At 58.1% G+C, this 23211-nt stretch overlaps 1 protein-coding gene across 2 annotated transcripts; it reads right to left on the reverse strand.

The window, feature by feature from the left end:
• Nucleotides 1-326: 326 nt before the first annotated feature.
• ARID3C (AT-rich interaction domain 3C) lies at nt 327-20269 on the reverse strand. Of its 2 annotated transcripts, none has more exons than XM_061477172.1 (8): nt 20051-20269; nt 19051-19386; nt 7841-7919; nt 3923-4106; nt 3483-3727; nt 2912-3181; nt 2645-2734; nt 327-1757 (listed from the first exon to the last, which is right to left on the reverse strand). In XM_061477172.1, exons 1-8 carry the CDS (start codon nt 20087-20089, stop codon nt 1615-1617), a joined length of 1386 nt encoding a protein of 461 aa, XP_061333156.1. In that variant the 5' UTR covers nt 20090-20269; the 3' UTR covers nt 327-1614. The 2 variants fall into 2 exon arrangements, with proteins under 2 accessions (XP_061333156.1, XP_061333157.1); XM_061477173.1 differs by having other exon boundaries at nt 7847-7919; nt 20051-20268.
• Nucleotides 20270-23211: the final 2942 nt, after the last annotated feature.

The raw sequence follows: 23211 nt of genomic DNA on the forward strand, positions 1-23211 counted from the left end.
GCTCCTTGCCTCACACAGGCAGCCTAATGGTGTTCCCTCCCACGGGTGAGCTACCCCTGGGCAGCTTATGGGGCCAGGAAGCCCCACAGCCTGGCTAGCATGGGTGGGGTTGGTGCTCAGTCTGATCCAGCTGATGCTTGAGGGCTCTGGTGGCACCTTTTCCCAACTCAAAGCCCTCAGAAACAGAGGCAACCCTGTGCTGGAGGAAAAGGCGAGGCGGGCTGTGAAGCCTCAGGCACTATAATTGGGCTGTGTGGGTGTCCTGGACCTCCAAACTGTCCCCATCCTGTGCTCTGGACCTTGGCGGGTGGCACCATGTCACACATACCATCATGCTCACCCTGGTTTGGTTCAGCAGTTCATTTCCTTTAATAGATACACAGAGTTGCGTGGCTGCGGTGGGAGTGCCGTGGGGAGCCCGGCGGCACCAAGCACCGGCCCCCCGCGCTGAGGTAGAGGTGAACGTTGCTCCACGCTCGCCTGCTTTGGCACCCAGGGGTGCAAGAGGGTGGAGGAGGCGCCCGCCTGGCCCCAACGAGGTAGTTCGGAGTGCCCTCTGTCTCCTTGCCCCCCAGCTGGGGACCCCAGCAACTGGGTGGTCTTTGGTGGTGGGGGACACTTCTGGGCCTCCCTGCCCTGTCTGTTCCCCCCAACAAGCTCCTTCCAGTGCACAATCCCCACTCCCACTCCAATAATCCCCATTTCCACCTGTCACATCTCACCCCCACCAGTCCCACTGGTCTCCCCAGTATCTGCCCCCCAGGGCGAACCCTTAGCTGAGTGAGGACTTCGGGGGCTGAGATGCCACCACCCTGGTGTGGCCAGTGGGGACCCAGGGCCCTGGGGGTCTCTCAGGATGGGGGCAGCAAGCCCAGGCAGTGCAGGAGGGCTGGGCAGGAGGGTCTGCAGAGGGTAAGGGGTGCAGTATATAGGGGATGCAGTATATAGGGGATGCAGTGTATAGGTGATGCAATGAATAGGGGATGCAGAGTATAGGGGATGAAGTGTTTGCACTGAGGTTGTGCATGGATGAGGTAATGTGGGCACCAACGGTGCATATAGGGGATGCAGTGTGGGCACTGCAAATGTGTGCAAGGGATTTAACGTGCAGGTGATGCAGTGTATGCATCGAGGGTGTGTATAAGGAACACAGTGTGCATAGAGATGTGTGTAACAGAGACAGCATATAAGAGATGCACTACGTGTGGCAACACAGAGGATGCAGTGTACCCATTAAGACGTGTACAGAAGCTGCAGCTGCATGCAGTGATGTGGGCACAGGGGCTGCAGTGTGTAGGGGATGCAGCATGCGGGGCCCAGGGGTGCCCCAGGCAGCAGGACAGGCAGGAGCTGTACGGGGTGGGTTACCTGGGGGCAGCACTAAGGAGGAAGATATGTATGTCCAAGGGCATGCGTGTGGGAGGGACCCCAATCATGGGGATAAGGGACAAAAGGGACCACATGGGTGCTCACAGCCTTGCATGGACACAGCTCAGTATTGCAGCAAGAGGCACCTTTGGGTCCCCCATCCCACCTTGGTGTCCCAGCTGGGTCCCACCGCTCAGCCCCCCCCCAAGGCTCTGGGGACCCCCTGCTGGGTGGGGGGATCTCTCCTTACGGTGAGGTGCTGCTGGGAGTGTGGTTGTGCGAGGGGGCTGGGAGCAGTGGGTTCGGGGCAGGCATGGGGTTCGGCCGGCTCTGGGTGCTCCCTCCACTGGGTGCTGGGGGTGCTGGGGGCCGGCGGGCAAACAGGACACCTGGAGAGCAAGAGCAAGGGGGTTAGGGCAAGCCACAGGTTGGAGGCCCTGCTCTCCTGGTCCCCAGCATCCCTGCGGTCTCCATTCCCCCCATCACCTTTGGTGTCTATCCCAGCCCAGCCACCCTCACCCACATGGGGCAGCCTGTGGGGTGTCCCAGGGCCATTTGGCTGGCAGCCCCACATGCTGATGAGACCCTGCCCTTTCCAGCCCCTTAAATACTTAAGTCCTGAAGGAAAAGCCATAGATATTAGTTGGGGGTGCCTCAGCTGGGCAGGCGGGGAGCTGGGCGGTATGGGATAAACTGCCTACCCAGGTAGGTGCACAATGTTACCCCAAAGCCTCCGTGCTGGCAAAGCACCCCAACATCTTCCCCTGCATCCAACACCATGCTCTGCAACCAGCCAACCCTTGCACCCAGTCACTCTCTGGGAATACCAGCATTTGGTGACCCCAAATCCAAGCCCTGCCCCCACAGTGGGGGTGACTTTTTGTACTTTAACAGCCAAGTACATGCGTCCATCCATCCATCCATCCATCCATCCATCCATCCATCCATCCATCCATCCATCCATCCATCCACTCATCCATCCATCCACTCATCCACCCATCCATCCATCCATCCATCCATCCATCCATCCATCCATCCATCCATCCATCCATTCCCCAGTTTTACCTTCCATTGCTAGCCCCTGCTGGGGGCCAATTTCCATCCTCACTGACCCCCTCCTTCTCCTGCCCCCTCTCCCCAGGCCCCACCACTTCATTACAATGGATTTTATAGTAAAGACATCAGATTGAAGGAAGGACTTGCTGGCCAGGCAGTGGCTATAAGTTATTGGATTTCCCGGCCGCAATTACACAGGCCAAGCGGCCCTTCTATTTACCTGTGTAGACAACTCCATTTATTTCTATTGACATGTTGATACTGCTAATGCCATTGGTGGACAGGTTCAATGCGGTCTCCTGTCTGTCATCTGGGGAAAGGAAATACCAATATGAGTGTTAAGAGAAACAGAAACAAGAACCTGCCCAAGAGAGAGAAGAGGGGCTCCGGCCTCTCCAGGCATCAATGCCCCCCTTCAGCCGCTGCTGCTCCCCGCAGGGGCGCCAGGGGATGGGGTGACACAAGGTGAGGTGTTGCACCTCGCTACCTCGGTTGGAGATCTTGATGTTCATGGGGAACTGGGAAGCCACGGCCAGGAGGTTGTGCTGCAGTGCGTGCTGCACCAGCCGCTGCTGCTCCTCCACCGTCAGGGCCACCTTCTTCTCCGGAGGCTCCCCCGTCTCCAGCTTCTCCCGTAGCTGCTCCAGCACCACCGCCTGTGAGGCAGCTGCTGCTTGGGCTGCTGCGAGATGGTGGCCGGCCAGTCCCACCGGGATAGCGATGCGCCCCGGCACTGCTGCTGCCAACGTGCCATCCTCTGCAATGACCAAGAGACCTCAGCGCGTCCCCCACATCCACCCCATTCACCGTCCCTGCTGGTGCCACCTCCATCCCTTTAGCATGGGGCAAGCAAGCCACCACTCTGGGCTTGGTCCTTCTCCAAAGACAGGAGAAATATAAACCCTTCTCAGTCCCAGAAAGGGACTAAGAGAACAAAATTGTTCCTGTTTTCCCCAAGCAATAACAGCAAGAGCAGACAGGGAACATCCCTGCTGCTGGAGTTGTGTCCATCCCTGGAGAGAGATATGTGCCAGGGGGAATATGTGCTCCTCACCTACCTTTCTTAACTGCATGCAGTTGGCCGAGCTGGCCACAGCTGTGTGTGGAGATGCTAAGAGCTGGCAGAGGCAATTTTGGGGAGCCCAGCAGGGTTGGGGTGCTGACTGGTGAGTAGTTGAAGAGTGCTGTGCCGAAAGCCTGCCTCCGTCCCTCCCGACGGTTGCTGTCGATGGCAGCTTGGAGCTCACCTGGAGAGCTGAGCGCTCGCTTCTCACATTCATAGGGGTACAGGTACTTCATGTATCTGCATGAGGAGAGAGCCAGGATGAGACCCACACCATGTGCCTCCCAGCCAGCCCTGGGGTGAGCAGGGACCATGGTGGTGGTGGCACCTGCTAAGGGTCAGAGCCCTTTATCCCCTTTTGGGACACCCCATGAAGGAGCCCACTTGGGGCTCTGGGACACTGGAGGCAGTGGGTGCCCCTGGGGGGGTGCTCACTGTGTGCGGAGAGTGAAGGCAGCGCTGGTGATGGAGGTAGGTAGGTTGAGGCCCTTGGTGATCTCCCGCCAGATCTTCTTGTTGATGACTTCAACCAGGCCACCCTTGTCCGTCACCAGCTGGTACAGCGTGTACAGGTCCAGCACTTGCTTGGCCATGATGGGGATGCGGTTCACAGGCGTCCCTTACAGCCGCACATAGAAGAGAGAAAAGGGTATTGGGTGAGCCTACGGGGACCCATACTCCCCGCGGATGTGGTCCCCACTTTGTCCCCACTGCTAGCGTGGGTATCAGCTGCCCCACAAGGGGAGACACATATGAAGGTGAGCACCCATAAGCATGGAGAGAAGCACCATGCCCATGAGAAGGGCAGACCCCAGCATGTTGGCACACGGTCCCTATTGATGAAGCTGCTGGTGGGGATGGGTACACACTCATCTGGAAAGTGTGGGATGGGTGAAGTGCCTCTTCCAGAGCACCTTAGAGAGAGTTATCCTATACAACTCTTAGAGCTCCCAATAGAGCATCTCCCCAAAATATCTCTCAGAGCATCCTAGAAGGACTCTCACTGTATCCCTGTCAGAGCCACATAAAGAGAGACCCCATCAAACTTTATACAGGGTCTCTGAAGAGAGACTTCTCCCCTCCCTTCTGGAGGGACTCATCCTATAATCTCCTTATAGAAAGGTTTTCTCTCTTGAAAATCCTCTCCAAGCTCCATTGAGAGGGAGTTCCCTAAGAATACAGAGGAGGTCCCCACCTACAGATCCTTCCCCAAAAGCCTCCCCAGCTGCTTAAGGGCCTTCTGTGCCCTGCCTCAAGAGGCCTGACCCCAAATCCCCTTCAGATGCCCCCAGTAGAGATCGTGATCCTGGTCCCTCAACATCACCCCCCTCCCTGAGGCCATGGGGCAAAGGGACATGAGGTTACTAGGGCTCTGTGAGCCCAGCATGGACCAGAATGGTCCACGTAGCCACCAGGTCTAGTTACACCTCCTTCACCCCCCACTTTCCCAGCACCCCCAAATAGTCCCATAGCCTTACTCTGCCCCACTGCACCTCAGGGCAATGGTCCAGGCAGTGGCTGAGGGCTGCAGTAGGGTAGAGGAAAGATAAACATCTCATCCCATCCCATCTTGTCCCATCCCACCCCATATTTATTCCTCCTGCGGGGTGTCGGGGCTCAGGCAATATCGGAAAGCCATCCATTTGGCCAGGGGAGGCTGTCACAGCTGTGCTTCGCCCCTCAAACGAAGCCGTCACTCACCGCCATCCTCCAGCATCCCTAATTTATGGCCCCAATATTGGCTTGGCTTCTTCACATAAGCCTGAAAAATGAGCTCTTTTTATTCCTTTACTGAGTTCATTTAACTTATTTTTTTGTGTGTGTGTGTCTCTGTTGTTCGGCTGCTCAGGAAGAGGGAGAGGAGTTTATCCCCCTGGGAAAGAGGCAGAGATATTGACTTGATACCTGCCAGCAGTCCATCGCCAACCCTGCCTGGGGGCTGCTCACAACAACCCCATCACCTCATGGGGGCTCAACTTGAGGGCTCCCCATCACCCCAACATGCCAATGAGTGTGCTCGGTCTCACCCCAATTGATGGATTTCTTCCTTCTTCCCCCATCCCCATGCATGGTGGCTATCCAAAGGAGCTCATCATTAATCTCAGTGCTGTGCAGGGCGGGCTGCCAGTGCCCATCCCGCTGACAAAGGGACCTGTCTGCATCCCTGGAGAGTGATGGCCCCAGCCCCGGCCAGGGAGAGCGGCACAAAAGCTCAGGGAGGTGATGCGGCCATTGTGGTGCTGCAATTAATTCCTTGATTGATTAATGGCTCCGTGTTATCAGCAGGGCCCTCAGCTTGGCAAGGAGATGGCGGACCCTTGCTGAGCAAATGCAGAATTATTCCCTCCATTTCCCAGTTGGCCATTTCTGGAGTGCCACAGGGGTTGGGGCATGGGGATGAGGTGTTCCACAGCCTGTATCCCATGTCTGGCGGGGGTGACACAATCACCCCCCTGTGCCACTGGGGCTGGGTGTCCCTGCCTTGAGCCATCAGGGCTGTCCCTAACCCATTTTTCAGCCCCTCTGACAAATACCAGTGCCAAAACTGCCCTGTCAGACATCAGGGGGACATGGCCCCTTTCATTAGGGCTCACCCTGTGGTCATTATCCCCACTGTCCCACTGCCACCTTTGGGATGCAGTCTGGGGGTGGGGGCAGCTGCCTTCTCATGCACCCCTGGGTGTTCCTGCAAGCACTTATGCTGGTATCATGGGTGCTGCTTCTCATCCAGCTCCTGATGACCCCTGTGATGCTGTCCCTGCCCTACTGCCCTCTGTCCCTTTTCTTTGCTACCTGGCTGTAAAATCCAGCACTGTAACACGTGAATTCACACTTGCCTGCCCTCCTGGGGGGCGAAGTCACCCACTCGGAGGAGATACAGGACAGATGAGACAGGAGCAGGACAGCCAGACACACAGGGATGAGGAGCTGGGAAGCATCGGGCTCCCTCCCTCCTCCCCGCACCACCGTGAGCTTGCTTAATTAGCCCCAGCCCCAGTGGTGAGGGAGTTAATTAGCTCTGGAGAGAGAGATAATGAAGCCACAGAACAGCCCATGAATCTTGTTTCTGATGGATGCTGGGGGGAGCCAAGGCAGTGCCGATGCTCCCACTTACTCCCCAAAGCCCTGCACTAGGGCCAGAGGGACTTGGGAGGCACTCATGGGGTAGTACCCATATCCCCATCCTCACCTCAATCCCAGCTCCAGCATAAGCCCCATGGCTGCGCCAGCCACCTCAACACAGCCCTGAGTGAAACCAATTTGTGGGGTCTCTGCTTGACCCACAAGTTGACCACTGCTGCCCCCCCCCAAGCGGGCAGATGTCCTCACCACCCTCCCCATGGGCACTGACTGGGGACAACAGCCCCTTTCAGCTCACCCTTGTCCCACACACAGCCAGCCCCACTGCTTCCACACACCCCCCGCACAAACCTTCCCCCGTTAATTAGCCCGGCATTAACCTCTGCCTGGGGTTTACTGGCTATTGAGCGGCATGTTCATTAATCCACACACCAGCAAAAGGCTCTAATTAATACGGCTGGCCACACGCCCGCGCTCGGCAACTTTTAATTGTCACAGGCCCGGACGGGGAGGGCGAAGGTTAAAGCATTTATCGAGTCCCCAGGAGCCAGCTCGGCCCCCCATGCCGATAGCAAAGATTTCCAATGCGGCAGGGCTGGCTGGTGAGCCCTTAACCCCTAGGTGCCTGGTGCTGCCAGGAACACTGCCTGCACTCCTGCAGTGCAGCTTTGTGGGCATCCCTAAGGATGCTGGTGATGAGCATCCTCATTGGGCACTGCTGGTGGGCATCAGTAATGGGCACTGCCCAAGGCATCCCCAGCAGGCAGCATTAAAATGTCCTACTAATGGGCATCATTAGTGTCTGATGGATGCTGGACGAATTAGGGCTGATGCTCCCACTTGCTCCCCACAGCCCTGCACTAGGACCAGGGGGACTCGGGGGACATTCATGAGGTGATGTCCAGATCCCCATCCTCACCTCCAGCCCACCTCAATGGGCATTGCTAACGGTTGTCACCAAGGGGTATCCCTGTTGGGCATTGCTAACGGGCATTGTTAACAGGCATCTGCATTGGCATTGCCACCATCCCCAGCCTTGGGGCCCAAGGGAGAACCTTCTGCCAGCAGGCACCCCATAGTGGGTGCTGCCTATAGAAATGGGGTCAAATCTGCTGGGTGTGAGCTAACACATGTGCATGTGTAGATGAGGATGGGAGGCACTGCAGGACCTACCTGAGGGGCTCACAGAGACTGGGAGTGGCTCAGAGCACCGTGAGCCCCCCCCAGGCAGCCAAGGCAGGGGTGCCAGTGGTGCCCACCCCTGCCACCCACCTTTACCTCTCTTCTGCATGAAGCTGAAGAGGTCATCCAGGAACTCCTTGCGCTTCGGGTCCTCATCCAGTTCATAGAGCTGGGGGCAGGAAAAAGAGCAGTCAGTGCTGCTGGTACCAGGAGCAGGCATCACCCCTGGCCCCGCCAGCCTCCTCTGCCAGCAATAAGAGGCAATCCCTTGTCACAGACAGGATACCCCAGTGCACCCTGCATGCTGGCAGCACTGTATTCTCCCTGTGCCTGGCATGGGCAGCCCACACACCACTGACTATTCTGCACCCTTGGTGCAGAGATACTGCATCTGTGTCTCAGTTTCCCCTGCCCTCACTTCCCTAGGTGGAGGGATGACTGTTTCCCCTGGGAAGATGATGCCAGTGTAGGCAGGACAGCAGCAAATCCCAGGATCTCCCCAGGCAGGTCCCTGGGATGTGGACACTCAGCCCTGCTCTGGCTCAGCATCCTGCTGGCACTGTCCAGTGCTTGTGCTCACCATGTCCCACATGGGATCAGCATCCTCACTGAAGGGACACAGTGCACCTGCACAGTGGAGATGCTGGTCCCATCCCAGGATGAGCCGGCAGGACCATGGCATGGGTGCCAGTGGGGGAGCTGCCAGCACTAGAGGCTGCCACACAGAACCGGGGTGACAGGGCTATTGACAACATGATTAGCACAGCCTGAGCTGTGTCACCCTCTGACGGAGCCTGATCGATGGCCAAGGACAGCAATAAGTGCCTCTTCAAAGGGCCATGATGCCAAATCCTCCTCCCTCGCTTGGGCATGGGGACCCCAAACCCATCTTCCTCAGCTGTGCACGGGGACCAGGGTGTGAGCATGGCAGTGACACGTCCCCACAAAGCACACGGACTTCCTGCAGTGTGTGTGTGTGCAAAGCCAGATGTGTGTGCACTGTGTGCCAGCGCACGAGCACGAAGTGAGGAGTGCAGCACGAATACTGGTGCTCGTGTGTCCCAGCAACTTCGTGGGTGCTCTGATGCGTGTGCAAGCTACTGAGTGTGCACACGGTTACACAGATGCACACATTCAGCTGTGAGGACACTTATGTGTATTGGATGGACACGGGTCCGGACACACGGACACAGACCCCAAGGCTGAGCTGACGGATGACACCGCAGAGGCAAGTGAAGCCCCTACATCAGGGACATGAAGTGCCGGCTCCGTGCAGAAGCCAGGGCTCGCCTGATTCCAGCACAGTGCCTAGGTGACCATGACAAATTGGAGCCCGCCAGATCGATGGCCCAGCAGTAAAAGTCAGAGCACATGAAGGAAAAATTAGCACCAATCGAAGGCGCTATAGACACCAATTCCTCCCAGCAAGCCCGGCAAGAATTTAAAGCCATTGAAAAGAAACAAAACTCAGCAGTCCAGAATGGATTTCCAAAACATATACAAAGAAATGCAAGCTGGAAAACAAAGTCAGGCACAAAATTGAGTCGTTTAAAAAACAATTGTGCTGGGAAAGGCCGTTAAAAACCAATAGAGCAGGAGCACTCTCCCCCTCCACACAGCACATCATTCACTGGACAGATAAAGGGAGCTTTGCTGTGGGGATGTCAGGCTATAAGGACGTGGGGATGTGAGGATGGGGGGGATGCAGAGACATGGTGGGGACACGTGAATGCAAGGATGTGGGGATGCAGGGACATGGGAATGTAGGGAGGTGAGAATGCAGGGACCGGGAGGACTTGGGGGGACACAAGTCCTACACACACCCCACAGTTCCCATCACTGGACAGACACATCTAACGCAGACCCTCATATAACCCATGGGGATAGGTGTTAAATGCCTGTCCCTAACCTAGTCTAATGCCAGTCTCCTACCAGACCCATGGGTGCTGATGGTCTGGCTCTGAGTCACTCCCTCTCTGCCCCTTCCTTACCCTCTGGGTGCTACTCATCTGTGTCCCCTCCTTGCAGAAGAGTGCTCTCGGGATGCCCTGACCCCTGAGTGCCATCACCCTGTGCCTCTCCTCCACCGTGGTGCTCCCTGCTCTGCTCTGTGCCCACTCCTCATCGCCTGCCCTCTCCCCAGAGCTCCTCAAGCCATCGATTACAGTAACTAGGTCAGGCTCGGAGCAGAGCTCCAGGGGGGCTGCTTTGATTTCTGTCCCAGGGAGGCTGTGTGAGCCAGGCTTTGCATGCATCTCCCTGCCTGCAGCAGGGCTCTTACCCCCAAGGTTCCACACAAACCCTGTTTCCAACCCTGCAGTCTCCTGGCCTGTCAAAGCAGCAGCAAGCATCCCAAACCAGTAACCTCTACCTATCCCATAGCAGGGAGAAGCCACTGACTTCAACCCAGCCAGTGGCCTCCTACATCCGAGCGTCACTTGTGTTTCTCCTCTCACCACAAAAGGCAGGATCCCACCTGTGCTGCCATTGCCTCCAACCCCCAAAACGTGTGATTTCCAAGCGCTGGAATCTATTTTTACACCATTTATTAACCTCTAACCTTTTATCTGCAGAGTACAGGGATGCAAAGACACATTACATCAAACAGGGAGCAAAGGTCAGCTTTAAAGTGGAGACGAGAGCGGAGCTGAGTAGCAGGGAGCAGTCAGCAGCCTTTGGTGTGCTGGGGATGCACTGGGCATCCCATCGGATTTGGGGATGCTCAGGTGGGAGAGGAGGTGGTTTGGGGGAATTCTTGCTGATGAGGGGTGGGGTGGGTCCCAGTTAAGGCTGGCTATGGAATCCAAGCATCACTTTGCAGAAGTGGCACATGGGTGGTGGCATGGGTAGTGGTCTGCTACAGCAATCAGGCCAAACAGCCCCAACCCCTTGGAAGAAGCCAACTCCATCCCTTACCTAGGGCTCTGGGCCCTGCCACTCACCCTGTTCCTCTTCCTGCAGGGTGAGCACCGTGGTCCCCTCCTGCCTGACTTGGGGACTGACTATCTAAGGAGCACATCAAAACCGCCCAGCATCACGCACAAGTTTGCATGGGCATGTGCAACCCTGCACAAGCATGCACAGCCCCGCATGGGCACACAGAACATCACACAAGTGTGCCCAACCCTGCACAAGTATGCACAGCCCTGCATGGGCACACAGACCATCACACAAGTGTGCACAACCCTGTATATACATACACAACCTGCACAGGTACAAATCTGTACACAGGAATTTGGCTATTCACAGCCTCCTATGGGCAGGCAAAAGCCTGGGTGAGAATACAAAGCCTTTCATAGGTGCACACAACTCTGCATGAGCATCCACAACATCAGATGTGCATGCACAACCCTGCATGGGCATGCACCCCAGATGTGCATGTACAGCCTGCATGGGCATGCACTCCAGATGTGCATGCACAACCCTGGATGGACACACACTACCCCAGACGAGCACTCACAACCCCAGCTGGGTACTCATAACGCCATACACATGTGCAAAACCCTGTATGGACAACCACAAATGCAGACGGGCACGTACAACACCACGCATGCATGCACAACTCTAGACAGGCACGCATAACCCCGGATGGGCATGCACAGCCCCAGGCAGCATGCACAGCCCCAGATGTGGCATGCACAACCCCAGAGACAGGGAAACCCCTGAGACAGACGCCCCAAACCCTGCAGGGGCACACATCACCCCAGAGCCCCCCCTGCACCTCGGAGAGGTCCAGCAGGCCTTGCCCAGGGGCAGTTGTGCAACATGAGCAGTGGCTCCTGCTTGCGGTGACCTATGAGCAAGGACCCTTTTAATCATGTTTGTATTGATATAATTAGTAACTCATTTAACGCCATCGATGTAACTATATTCCTCTATAAACAGAAGTATTAAACTGTCAAGCCGTGGGATCGATATCCCACCGATGCACACCACGGCTCTGCTCTGCTGAACTCAGGGACCCCAACCACAGTGCTTCATACCCCCAAAAACCACAGCAGTCTCAGCACTATCCTACTTCCACCCAACACCACCACTTGGGTGCTGGTGCAGGACCAGAGGGGGATGTCCTCATACCCATACTCAGGTCCAGGGACCCCGCTCCCTCCCATCATCCCATTGCCATGGCGACATCTTTATTCCTTAAGGGATGGGGATAACGGGGCTTGTCAGGCAGGTTAGAGGTCAGCGGGTCGAACATGCTTTATTAAAGGGATACGAATAGACCTTGTGCCTGCCCCTCCTCCTCGCTGCGATTAAATAACATCATTAGCACCTCTCACTCACCCAGAAGATGCCTCTCATGGAGCTGGGACCCCGCAGCCCAGCTGATCCCTTAGAGAAAGGATGCAGTGAGGTGATAACGCACCCTCAAGCATCTCAGGGCTGCCCTGTCCCTCTGGACCCTCAGCACCCTGCCACCGAGGGGAGCAATAGCAGCAGGACCCCCCGCAGCTCCCGCTCAGCTCCCACCTCCCACTGGCAACAGGGGCTCAGATCGGCAGCCAGGATTTAATCCACTTAATACGAGCTGTATCGATCCCCGACCCTGCTTGGTTCCCCCCTGCTTCGCATCCCTCCCCCCCCCCCAACCCTGAGCCGCTTAATATGCACCACATTGATTAGCGTGCTGCTAATTTTTCTATCTGGCTGCTGTTCACGCAGGGAACCCAGGTAACGCTCATCCCCCCACACACCCCACCACACCATGAGTGGCTGACTGGTTTGGGGTCCTTGCACCCCTCCTGAGCACCACTGTCACCTCTGAGCTGGGGTCCCTGGCTCCTATCCCAGGGAGATGGTGCACAGCCAGACACTGGGGTGTCCTCTGTGTCTTGATAGCATGGAATCATGGAATGGTCAGGGTTGGAAAGTACCTTAAAACCCGCTGCCATGGGCAGGGACACCTCACACCAGGCCATGTCACCAAGGCTCTGTCCAATCTGAAGGCTGGACACAGAGGGAGACAGGAAAGCCATCCATGCCTCAGTTTACCCTTCATGCTTACAGTCACAGGAACTGGCTATTCCCAATGCATGCCCGGCCCTGTGCACGCTGGGGTGCAGGGACACCAACAGTGTCCACAGTCAGAGCCCCCCCCAGCCACGGGACACACACAAAGGAGCCGAGGGTTTGTGGATGCCCTCCCTCCTCTCCCCAGTGCTAGAGCTGGGGGGCAGTTCATTCCCTGCCGGGCACAAACCACCCCCTGACCTTGTGAGCCACCGCTCGCCTCCGCCACCAGTCGTTAATAAGTTAATGGTTATGGGACGGCTTTGCTGGGACACCGGCTGCATTCGAAGGTGCTGCCAGCTCCCCGGGAAGGGGGCTGCTCTCCTGCTCCCACAGCCCTGATAAGTCCAGGGGTGCTTGCTCACCCCAACATCCCCAGCCCCAGCAGTCAACCCCACTGCTGTGGCTGGACCCCTCCATCCGGAGCCCTGTCCCAGTGCTGCGGTTCTCCCTCATAAGCCTTTCATCATGCTTAATATTTAACGGCGCTTTATAGAGCAGCAGGTTTAATCAGCACTGATAATGTGGCGGATCCAGCAGGTCATTAAAACCCCCCTTCCCCACCGCAGCAGGCATTGCCGCTGCTGGGAGAGCTGCCTGCTGCAAACATTAACCCGGCTTCGCTCAAGGTTGGGGACTGTTTGATGGCAGCATTGGCCTTGAGACAGCAGTCCCCCTACCTACAGCCTGGCCCCGGGGTGAAGGAGGGGCTTGCAGGGTCCCTAATCTTCTCCTCAACACACTTTGCAGGAGGGGAAACCGAGGCACGGGGTGCTGGCATTGCTTCCCTAAGGGCTGGAGCCACAGGAAACACGCCGCATGGTGCCACCATGGGTACCATCCGGCCCACATCGCTCTGTCTGGGGGCTGTGGCACAGGGAAGGGAGGGTCCTGCCTCCCAGTGAGCTTGTGTCCCCCGCGATCGGCCCCTTGTTACTCGTTCATGGCTGAGCAGGCAGGGAGTCAATGAGGGGATTTGTTCGGGTTAACCTCGCTGACCCGTGGTGCTTGCCATGCCACCGCCTCCCCCTACATCCTTGCTTTCCCCTCCATCCCTGCCTCTCCCTCCTTGTCCTTCCTCAAGTCATCCCAGGGTGACTAAGGACGGGGACACCCCCCCAGCACCAGCACCCCACACAGGCCCAGATGGGCTCTCTCTCTTCATAGAGACTCCTGTGCACACTTACACACCACTTACACACTTCTCCTGCGCACGCGCATTTATCCTGTGCACATTCCCACAACATGTGCACCCACACACACCTTTTATACACAACCCCCCACCCTGTGCACACTCACACGTCCCCTATACACTCTATGCACATATACACACCTCCAGTGCGTGCTCACACATCCCCTATATATGTTCCTCCTGTGCACAGATCATCGTGTACATACTCATACATCTCCTACGCATTCCCCTGTACATACTTTGCACACTCATGCAGCCCCTGAACACACCTTCCCAGCACACACTCACCCCTGTGCATGTTCATGTGTTCCCTATACACTCTCTCCCTGTTGCACTCTCATGCACCTCTATGCACACGTACCCCCCACACAGGTGAGCTTGCTCCCATACCCCCATGAATCTGCAAAAGTCCATGGGCGATGTTGTGGGGCAAGGTCCCATGTCCCCACCACAGTGCTTAAGGCACATGGAATTTACCTCCAGTATTAAGCCAAACAGTGGATTAGCAGAGGCAAAGTCAGTGAAGGGGTGCATCTCCCCAGGTTCCTCACATCCGATTCTGGGGCAGTAGCTGAGAGGGAGCCAGGGTGGGAGCTTCTGTCAATGCTCCTCTCCCACTCTGATTAGTTTTTACACCTCCTATCTGGAGGTCCCAAGAGCTTGGGATTGAGACTGTTTGGGAGACGGTGTCGCAGCAGCAACTGAGGTACTCGGCATCCCCCGGGCTGTCGTGGGGCTGGGAAGAGCCCTGGGAGCACCCACCAGGACTGCTCAGCACTGTGGGCTGGGGCAGGGGGCATAGGGGTGGTCTTGGAGGGGAGATCAGCCCCCAAACCCTGTCTCAAACACCCATGGATTCACATGCGGAAACACTGGTCCATGAACATACAGGAGTGCCCCCACACACTGGGACACTACATGTGTCCCTATACATACACACAGGTATGTTCAGACATGCGTGGGCACACCATATGCATGTGGGCACATGCATGGTGCATACACACCCCTACATGCACGCTGTTGTTCTATATGCACACACACAGAGAACACCTCCATATGCACTCCCAGCCATACACCAGCAGCTCCTGCCTTGTGCCCCTGCACTCGTACTGGGCTGCTGGAGCTGCCAGAGCTGCCGCTGCAGGGGATTAGCACACTGACCCTTGCCACCACCACCACCTCCCCGATGCAGGTGGTCCCAGAGCTCTGCTGCACGTTTGCTGGTGAGAAACCTCCAGGGAGACACAGACAAGAGCAAACACCACGTCCATCATCCCCCAGCTCTGCATTGTAACCAGAGACCCTCTAATTTAGCTCTGGGAGTCCTTCGGTGGTTAACTGCTGCAGCTGGGTTGAAGATGCACTGGGGGGGGGGGCGGACGGGACGGGTGGGGACGGACACGGACACACTGGGGCAGGGAGACCACCTCCCTCTCCCAGGATCCCCCTCCCGAGCCGCCTCCATTCCCTGCAGGCAGGGACAGCCCTACAGGAGAACGGAATGGGGACAGAGACAGGATGGCGTGGAACGCACTCTGCCACCCCATTCTGGGATGGCCCCAAGGCATGGGGCTGAGGTTTGTGGCACAAGGAGGGCTGCAGCCAACTCAAAGCGCTTTCCTCCAGGCTTTGAGAGGCACAGCCAATGAGCCTCACTAAATATATGTAAAGGGTGAGTGGGTGCAAGAGGTGACTGCCGGCATCGGGGGGGCAGACAGGGCGGGAGCAGCACGGTGGCAAGAGGAGGAGCAGCCACACCGGGGCTGGCAGAAGATGGTGACAAACCACTGCATCCCTATATTAAATACTGAGGCTACCCAAAGGGCTGGCTGGGTCTTCACCCCCCCCCCCCCCCCCCCCCCCGCTGCTCCCAGGCAGGGAGGAAGGAGCTCCAGGGGGGTACTGATGCGCCCCAACTGCATCCAGATGGGTCTGAATGTGCTGGAGGGGCCCTGGCAGGGATGGCACCCTCCTGCCAGCAAACACTCTGCTGCCAGAGAGATGGACACAAACCCAGATGTCTGAGACCCTCCTGCCCTGAGCCTTCCCACAGTGCCGCCTCTGGGAAGAGCAGGGGGATAAAAAGGGAAGAGCTGGGTGCTGCTCTTCCGTCGCTTGGAGGAAACCAGGGCATGCATCCCTATGTATGTGCATGCTTTCCAGTGAGGAAAGCTGAATACATGGGGCTGAGCTGGCACCAGCAATGCCAGTCTCTTCCTGGTGCCCTGCAAGTCAAACGTGATGCAGCACTGCAGCACTGTAACGCGGCGGCATTCCCATCCCCATGGAAGGGGTATTCATGGGTAGTGCACAGTCAGACCCCAGTCGGTCCTGGGGACAGGTCTGCCTTGCAGCATTGACTGCAGACCTCCTGGACCTTTGCCCAGGGCTCTACCCATATGTCCTTATCAAGTGTACATAGCCCGGCGCCGGGGGCTGATGCAAGAGGCAGGGGTGAGGGGGTCTTACAACCCTCGAATATCACAGTAGCCCTCCCAGATGAGAGCAAAGGTCTTGCCAGTCCCCCCAAACCGGCGCCACAGGAAACATATAACACAAGGGCAAACACAAGGGATATTTCCCCAAAATGCTCCTCTGGGTTGAAGCAGTGTTTGCCTGTTAACCCTCAATGGGTTTCTGCGCTGCAACCTTATCCTCTGCTCCCATTTTTAGCACTACAGCACTGCGTGTAAAACCCTGAGCAGCTGGTCCTGCACCAACCTCACACCCTATCCCCATCAGAGCCCCCTCCTTGCTGCGGAGAACCCACCCTCTGCAAACCAGCCTGGATTTGGCGGTCCCCATTCACTGAACTGTTGCCCCCCAGGAGATGACAGACCCCAGACCCATCCCAGGTGATGCCAGCAGTGCCATCCAGGGTGTCCCTGTGGGAAACACAGCCCCATGCCCACACTGACTGTGCTCCATAAGCTTGTGACCAGGCATGCGCTGCCTTCCGTGCCCCACACACCAGAGCCCCTGCGAAAGCTGAGCGCGGACACCCTCCCAACATAGCCCCTGCGGAGAGCAGAGAACCTGTTCCCCAGGCTGGGCAAGGCACAGCCCTGCAGCCTGGGGGAAGCCAGGGGAGACACGTCCCTCCCAGGCAGGGGTATGTCCCCTCCCAGATGATCACAGGGCAGAGATAGGAGTGACAGACACCCTGCAGACCCCAAGGCAAGCCAGCACCGGAGCCTGATCCAAACTGCCACCCCAGAAGAGGCAGCCCCACGCAAAGGCAAGGAAGGGCTGGTCCTAGAAACTCCTTTCCCCTCTCTCTGTCCCATCCCATATAAGCCATCCAGAGGCACTCGGGCCTCTTGTCCCTAGAGTATTGAACATAAGGGACATCCCATTGTCACCTGCGATATGCCACCATGTAGGAAACCCACAGTGTGGGTCTTTGGAGTACAGATACATCACTTTTCCAACCAGAGTTGGAGAAAAAGTAGAGCAAGCAATGAAGAAGCCAGCTCTCACCCTGGGAAGCGGTGGCAGGATTTATCCCCTGCCATCCACCTCCCGGTATTCACACCGCACTGCCGGCTTGGCTCCTGCCCCGCATGGAGAGCAAGGGCAGCCCCCGCCAGGCGTGAGGCTTAGGGACGAGAAATGCCGGGGATGCTTTCACCTCGTAAAGCCGGGGAGGGAGGAGCCGCTTCCCACCTCCGGGCTGACCCGGGAACCGGACAGTCCGCCTTTCTCGGCGCGGCGGGGTGTAACGCAGCACTTCCCGGACGAGATACTGGGGCTGTGCGGCTCACACGGCCCGCACCTCCCCGGCTTGATTGCGGGGAAACAGCTTACCCCGAGCACAGCTACAGGGCACATGCTGCCCGTGCCCTGCCTGCACGCAGCACAGCGGGATGAGCCTTGGCCCCTCTGAACAACACAATAGGCAGCGGCATGGACCCCGAGCACCCCGCGAAAGTCGGGTCCCTGCTGCTGTCTTCATCCCTTCCTGCCAGAAACACTGTGGATGAGCCAGGAAGTCCCCTCACCTCACTGCCCTCTGAGCAGTGCCATCCTAAACAGCCACACACCAGCTGCTCAGGGACGTCTCTGTCTCTGCTTTCCCCCCCCCGCAACCAAGCTGAGCACACGGGAAGCGCAAACCCGACCTGGTGCTGTGCTGTCCACACCCACACCGTGTACAGAGAAGCACACACTGCATGCGAACCAGGGCAGCACGGATGGGATAAACACACAATAAATACAGACAGGCCTTTCCTTCACCCTATATGCAAGCCCCCAGAGCCTTTTCCCTGCACCAGATCTCAATGGCATGGGAGTCTTCCCTACACTCACAAGGAGTGAGGTGACAGGGTTGACACATGGCCTCCTCCAGCCAGTATGAGAAATCAGTGTGCCACACTGACCACCCGTAATATACCCTGGTCCTCACAGAAACACAGAGGAGCTCGGCTCATTGGCACGCCAGCTCCTTGGGGTAACCATGCACTAGAGCCTTTGCCCTTGTTTGTCTCTGAAAAACCTTCATGGACAGGGGACACTGTTTTATCCATTACAGAAAGCATCAGGGATGGAGCCTGCATGGGTCAGTGGGCACAGGGTACCAGGTGGCTGGACACTGGGCACACTGTCATGCTGTGGGGCATGGGAACAGGCACAGAGGACACCAAAGAGATGGAGGACATGAAGTACGCGTGAGATGGAGGAGACGGTGGCAGGGAGATGGAGAGCACATGAAGATGCCTGTTGGAGTGGGACACGGCTCAGGGACAGGGCCAATGAGGAGTATTATGTGGGTACCCATTTGGGGCAGAAAGGGTCTCTGGGACAGGGATGCTGGGTTGCACTGACTGTACTTGCCTGGGGTGAGGTCTGGGGGCAGTGGAGGGAGACTGGGTGGTTCACATTTAGGGTGGCATAACGTCTGGGGGAACAGATGCCTGGGGTGGGACGGGGATGAAGCTTGGGACAGTGGGGCTGCACATTTAGGGTGGGACACAAACAGCGGGTAGTGGGGGGTGTAAGCAGCATCCATTCAGGGAGGGCTGAACCCTGAGTTCATGGGGGACACCAGGGATGCCTGCCTGGAGCAGCCGATGCTGGGGTGGCGGATGCCTCCTACCTGCTTGAACTGCTCCTCGTAGGTCCACTCGTGGTGTGGGGGAGGCGGAGGCTCCCGGGGCTCCCCTTCTTCCTCCTCCTCCTCTTCTTCTTCCTCCTCCTCTTCCTCCTCCTCCTCCCCAGCGGCGGCGGGCGGCGGGCGCTGGTCGGGGACCGGGCGGCGGCGAGGGGCGGCGGGCAGCGGCCCGGGGCCAGGACCGGGCTCAGCGGGAGGCCGTCGGGGAGCGCCGTCGGGGCCGCGGGCCAGGCGGGCCGCCTGCTGCCGCTGAAGGCTCTCCATCACCGCCGCCAAGCGCAGCCCCCCCGCCGGCCCCGGCCCCCGCGGAGGGGCGGCCGGCTGCGGGCACAGGGCACGGCCTCAGCGCTGCCGCCGCCGCCGGAGGAGGAGGGAAGGGAGGAAGCACCCCCCACCCCACCCGCTCTTCCCCCACGCTCCCGGGGGCCCTGCCCAAAAGTTGGCGGCGGAGCCACCGGCACACCGGGAGCGGTACCCGCAGCCGGAGGGGCTGCCCGTCCCGCCGGGACCGCCCGGCACTCTGCCCTACTGGGGACCCAGCCCTCCGGGACCCCATCCCCGCTCCGCGGGGGGACACCCTCCCCGCTCCCACCGGGAATAGTTCCGACGCGGGATCCCCGTCGCTGTCTTGCGAGGAGCCCCCCTCCGCGTTCCGCATGGGAACCCGTGTTCTCCTGGTAGCCCCCGCCACGGTTCCACCGGGGACCGGGTCTTACCGGGGACCCCCTCCGCGGTCCCACTGGAGACCTCCGCCCCGACGGTCCCACCGGGAACCGTCTCCTGTCGAGCGCGCGGCGCCCCCGCCCCTCCGGGAACCCCGTCCCGCTCCCACCGGAGATTCTTCCCTCGGTGCCCTCTCCTCCCGGGACCCTCCTCCCGCTCCCACCGGGGACCCCGCTTCCCGTTCAACCGGGGATGCCCCCACCCCGCTCCCACCGCGCACCCCTGCGCTACCGGGGCCCCTCCGCTGCGTCCCGTCCCTCACCAGGGCGGGTTTGGCCGCCAGGCTGGGGTTTTCCACCATGCCGCCGGCTCCGAGCGCCGCCCGGGGCTCGCCCCGCCGTCCCGGGGGGCACGGCCGGCTGCTCCGCCCGGTCCCGGCCCGCCGCTCACATGGCGCCGCGCCCGCCGATATTTCTTTTATTCCGCAGCAGATGAGGGTGGGTGGGATTTTTTTCCTCTTTTCTTTCTTTCTCTCTTTCTTCGTTTTTTTTTTTTTTTTTTGTTTTTTTTTTTTGTTTTTTTTTTTTTGCTCCTCTCTTTTGCAACAAGTGGCACGCAGGCAGCAACACCCCTCCCCGCTCCCATTTGCTAGCGCACGTCAAGGGAGTCATCCGGGGAGGGCCGGGCTTGCGGCAGCCCCGCGGGATCGCCTCGGGGACTGGTCTGCTGAGAGCCGGGTCGGGCAGCCCTGACCGGGTCCGCGGGAGGGGAAGGGGCCGGGGGTGCAGGGGGCTGGGTGGAAGCGGTTTGTGTATGCGAGAGAGTTCATAGTGGGGTGTTCAGAGGTGAATATGAGTATATACTGGGAGAGCGGAGAGCATAGGGGGGTGTGCGGGGTATACATGTATGCATGGGGAGAGGGAAGTGCATAGGGAGTGTGTAGGGTGTCCAGGGGTGCATGCATGTATGTATGGGGAGAGAGGATTGTGTAGGGGCTTGTGCAAGGGGTCTGTAATTGTGTCTCTAAGAGCTGAACCCATTGCACGCATACACAGAGGGTTTATGTGTGGATACCTGTGAGTGCTGGGAGAAAACAGTGCAGTGTGTGTTTGTGCAGTCAGTAGGTGCTTGCATAGGTGAATGTGTGCACATTGGGCAGCCCAGCATCCACCACGTGCATGTGTGCAGGCTGTCTGGGCTTGCATGTGTCCATGTGCGCTGGGAGAGGTGAATGTAATACATGTGTGTCTGAAGGGGAATCTGTGCACATGCACCAGGAGCGTGCACTGCTTTTGTGTCTGTACATGCTGTGTATGTGTCCAAGTATCTTTGGAGGCATCCTTCCCCCCAAAGGGCTGCTTCATGGTCACCTTTCCCGAGTACCAAGTGATGGGACAAGAGGAAATGGCCTCAAGCTGTGCTAGGGGAGGTTTAGACTGGGTATTAGGAGCAATTTCTTCACCGAGAGGGTGCTTTGGCATTAGAACAGGCTGTCCAGGGCAGTGGTGGGGTCACTGTCTCTGAAAGTGTTCACTAAAGGTGTAGATGGGTGACATGGTTTAGTGGTGGACTTGACAGTGCTGAGGTGACAGTTGGGCTTCATGATCTTAAAGGCCTTTTCCAGATTAGTTGATTCTATAATTCTATGATCTGTACAGCTACGTGCATTGTCAGAGGGGCCGAATGCGTGCAGTGTGTGCGTGTGCATGTATGCATGTTGTTGGGGACAGCAATAAGTGCTTGTACGAGTACATAGATCATGGCAGCACACCCCATGCTGGGGCTTCCGAGGGGTCCTCCTGAGGGGTGCTGTGTGTGACGGTACCTTGGTTGGGGTCAGTGCAAAAAAAAACAGGATCCCAGAGCCCTGGCCCCTGCCTGGCATGGGCAGGAAGAGGCCATGCATCTCCTCTGGCACTGGAGGTGCTAAGTGCTGCTGGCTTGCCCTTGCAGCAGGGTAAACTGAGGCACCAGGTACCATCAAGCATGCCTCCAGACATCAGATGAGGGTGTAAGCTGGGATGAACATGGGATGAGCCTGACCACTGATGCACCCACAGCACCTCACAGCCCCAGGAGGGCCAAAGCCCCTGGGGAAGCACAGGGCTTTAGCCACAGTCACATCCCCGTGATGTCCCCACACTCCGTCTCCACCTGCCTGCCTCCCAATTTTCTCCTGACCCCTTTTTCTATGCAGGCAACTTTGGCAGAAGGTAAAGGAGGTGCCTGTTCTTCCCTGGGCTTTTTATGCGAGTGCAGCTGCAGGACTTGCATAGATCCCTGTGGATGAGCATCATCATCATCATCATCCTGCAACACTGGGACACAAGGGACAGAAGCTTTAGCCCTTTCCCACCATCAGCTTGACACCAAGACCTCACACTGCTGCACTGGTGTTAGAGGCATGGGGTGATAGAGGCTTTGGGTGCCAAGAGCTGCTGGCTCTGTCCCCACTGGGACTACCTGCATGCTGCAGGGGCAGCTGGTGTGAGCTGAGTCCTTCGTTTTCCTTGGGACATCTTGTGGAAACAGCCACTGGCCACAGCTACGGCAGGAGCTGGCTTTGCTCTTGGGCTCCACAGCCCGGGATGAGCCTCTGCCCCATTCACTGCACCCCTCTGTGGGGAAAGGTCATGGCTTTTGAGCATCTGTGGAGAAGCTGCCCCTCATCCTGCCATGGTGCCGGTGACTCCCGGGGCTCCTTGAGCTCATGGCAATGCAGCAGCACCAGGCATGGAGCAGCATCCTCGCCAGAGAGGCTCTTGTGGAAAAATGAGCCTCCTTCCCGGGACTCAATGCAGCTCCCGGCCCCGCGGGGCCCCCGGGCTCTGTTTATCTTTGCGCAGGAGATAAATTAGCTGTCAGCCATCCCATTTCGGGGCTGGGCAGCTGTAGTTCGCACTGGCCCATCTCGTTTAGGCAGGGCTAAGGCCCTCCCAGTGCTTGCCAGCCCCTCTGAGCATGTTTATTGGTGGCTGGACAACGTTCCTGCTGTGTTGCCCCTGGGAAGACAGGACCTGGCCCTGTTTCAGAGGACCAGCTGCTCCCCGGGTCCCTGGGATTTTCCCAGGAGATCCCATCACACATGGGTCCAGTGTTGCTGTGTTGCACCTCAGGGTGCTGGCATCCTCTTCTGTGCCCCATCCGTTGCATAATGGGTTGAGAAGGGAGCTGGGGCTGGAGGCTGAGCAGGTTGAGTCAGGTGCGGTGATGGTGATGGGACTTCTCCATGGCCCAGCAGGAGCCCAGGCATCTGGGGGATCTCCACTTCTCCAAGGCAGAGGGGTTGGGGTGCTTGGATCAATGTGGAGGATGTGGTGGAGGATGTGGCTGGGCTGGCTAGTGACAGCACTGGGGTCTGCATAGGGTGCAGTCTGTCCCATTGCCCTGTGCATGGCCACCAAGGGAGCTGGCCCTGCTGGACCAGCATGACTTGCTTCCTCCCTAGAGCCTCCAGAGTGACAACAGTGGCTCTGGGGCTCT

Source organism: Pezoporus flaviventris, unplaced genomic scaffold, assembly GCF_033815535.1.
Source record: "Pezoporus flaviventris isolate CSIRO_AGI_PZ_B2104156 unplaced genomic scaffold, CSIRO_AGI_Pfla_v1 ptg000100l, whole genome shotgun sequence".
Classification (NCBI taxonomy): domain Eukaryota; kingdom Metazoa; phylum Chordata; class Aves; order Psittaciformes; family Psittacidae; genus Pezoporus; species Pezoporus flaviventris.

Excerpts from the sequence above, each read along its gene's own strand:
- ARID3C (XM_061477172.1), bottom strand. The coding sequence starts at position 20,089 with ATGGTGGAAAACCCCAGCCTGGCGGCCAAACCCGCCCTG. Across the intron at positions 4,107-7,840 it reads CATGCAGAAGAGAGGTAAAG|GGACGCCTGTGAACCGCATC; the intron begins GTGGGTGGCAGG and ends TGCGGCTGTAAG. Across the intron at positions 2,735-2,911 it reads CATCAAGATCTCCAACCGAG|ATGACAGACAGGAGACCGCA; the intron begins GTAGCGAGGTGC and ends TCCTTTCCCCAG.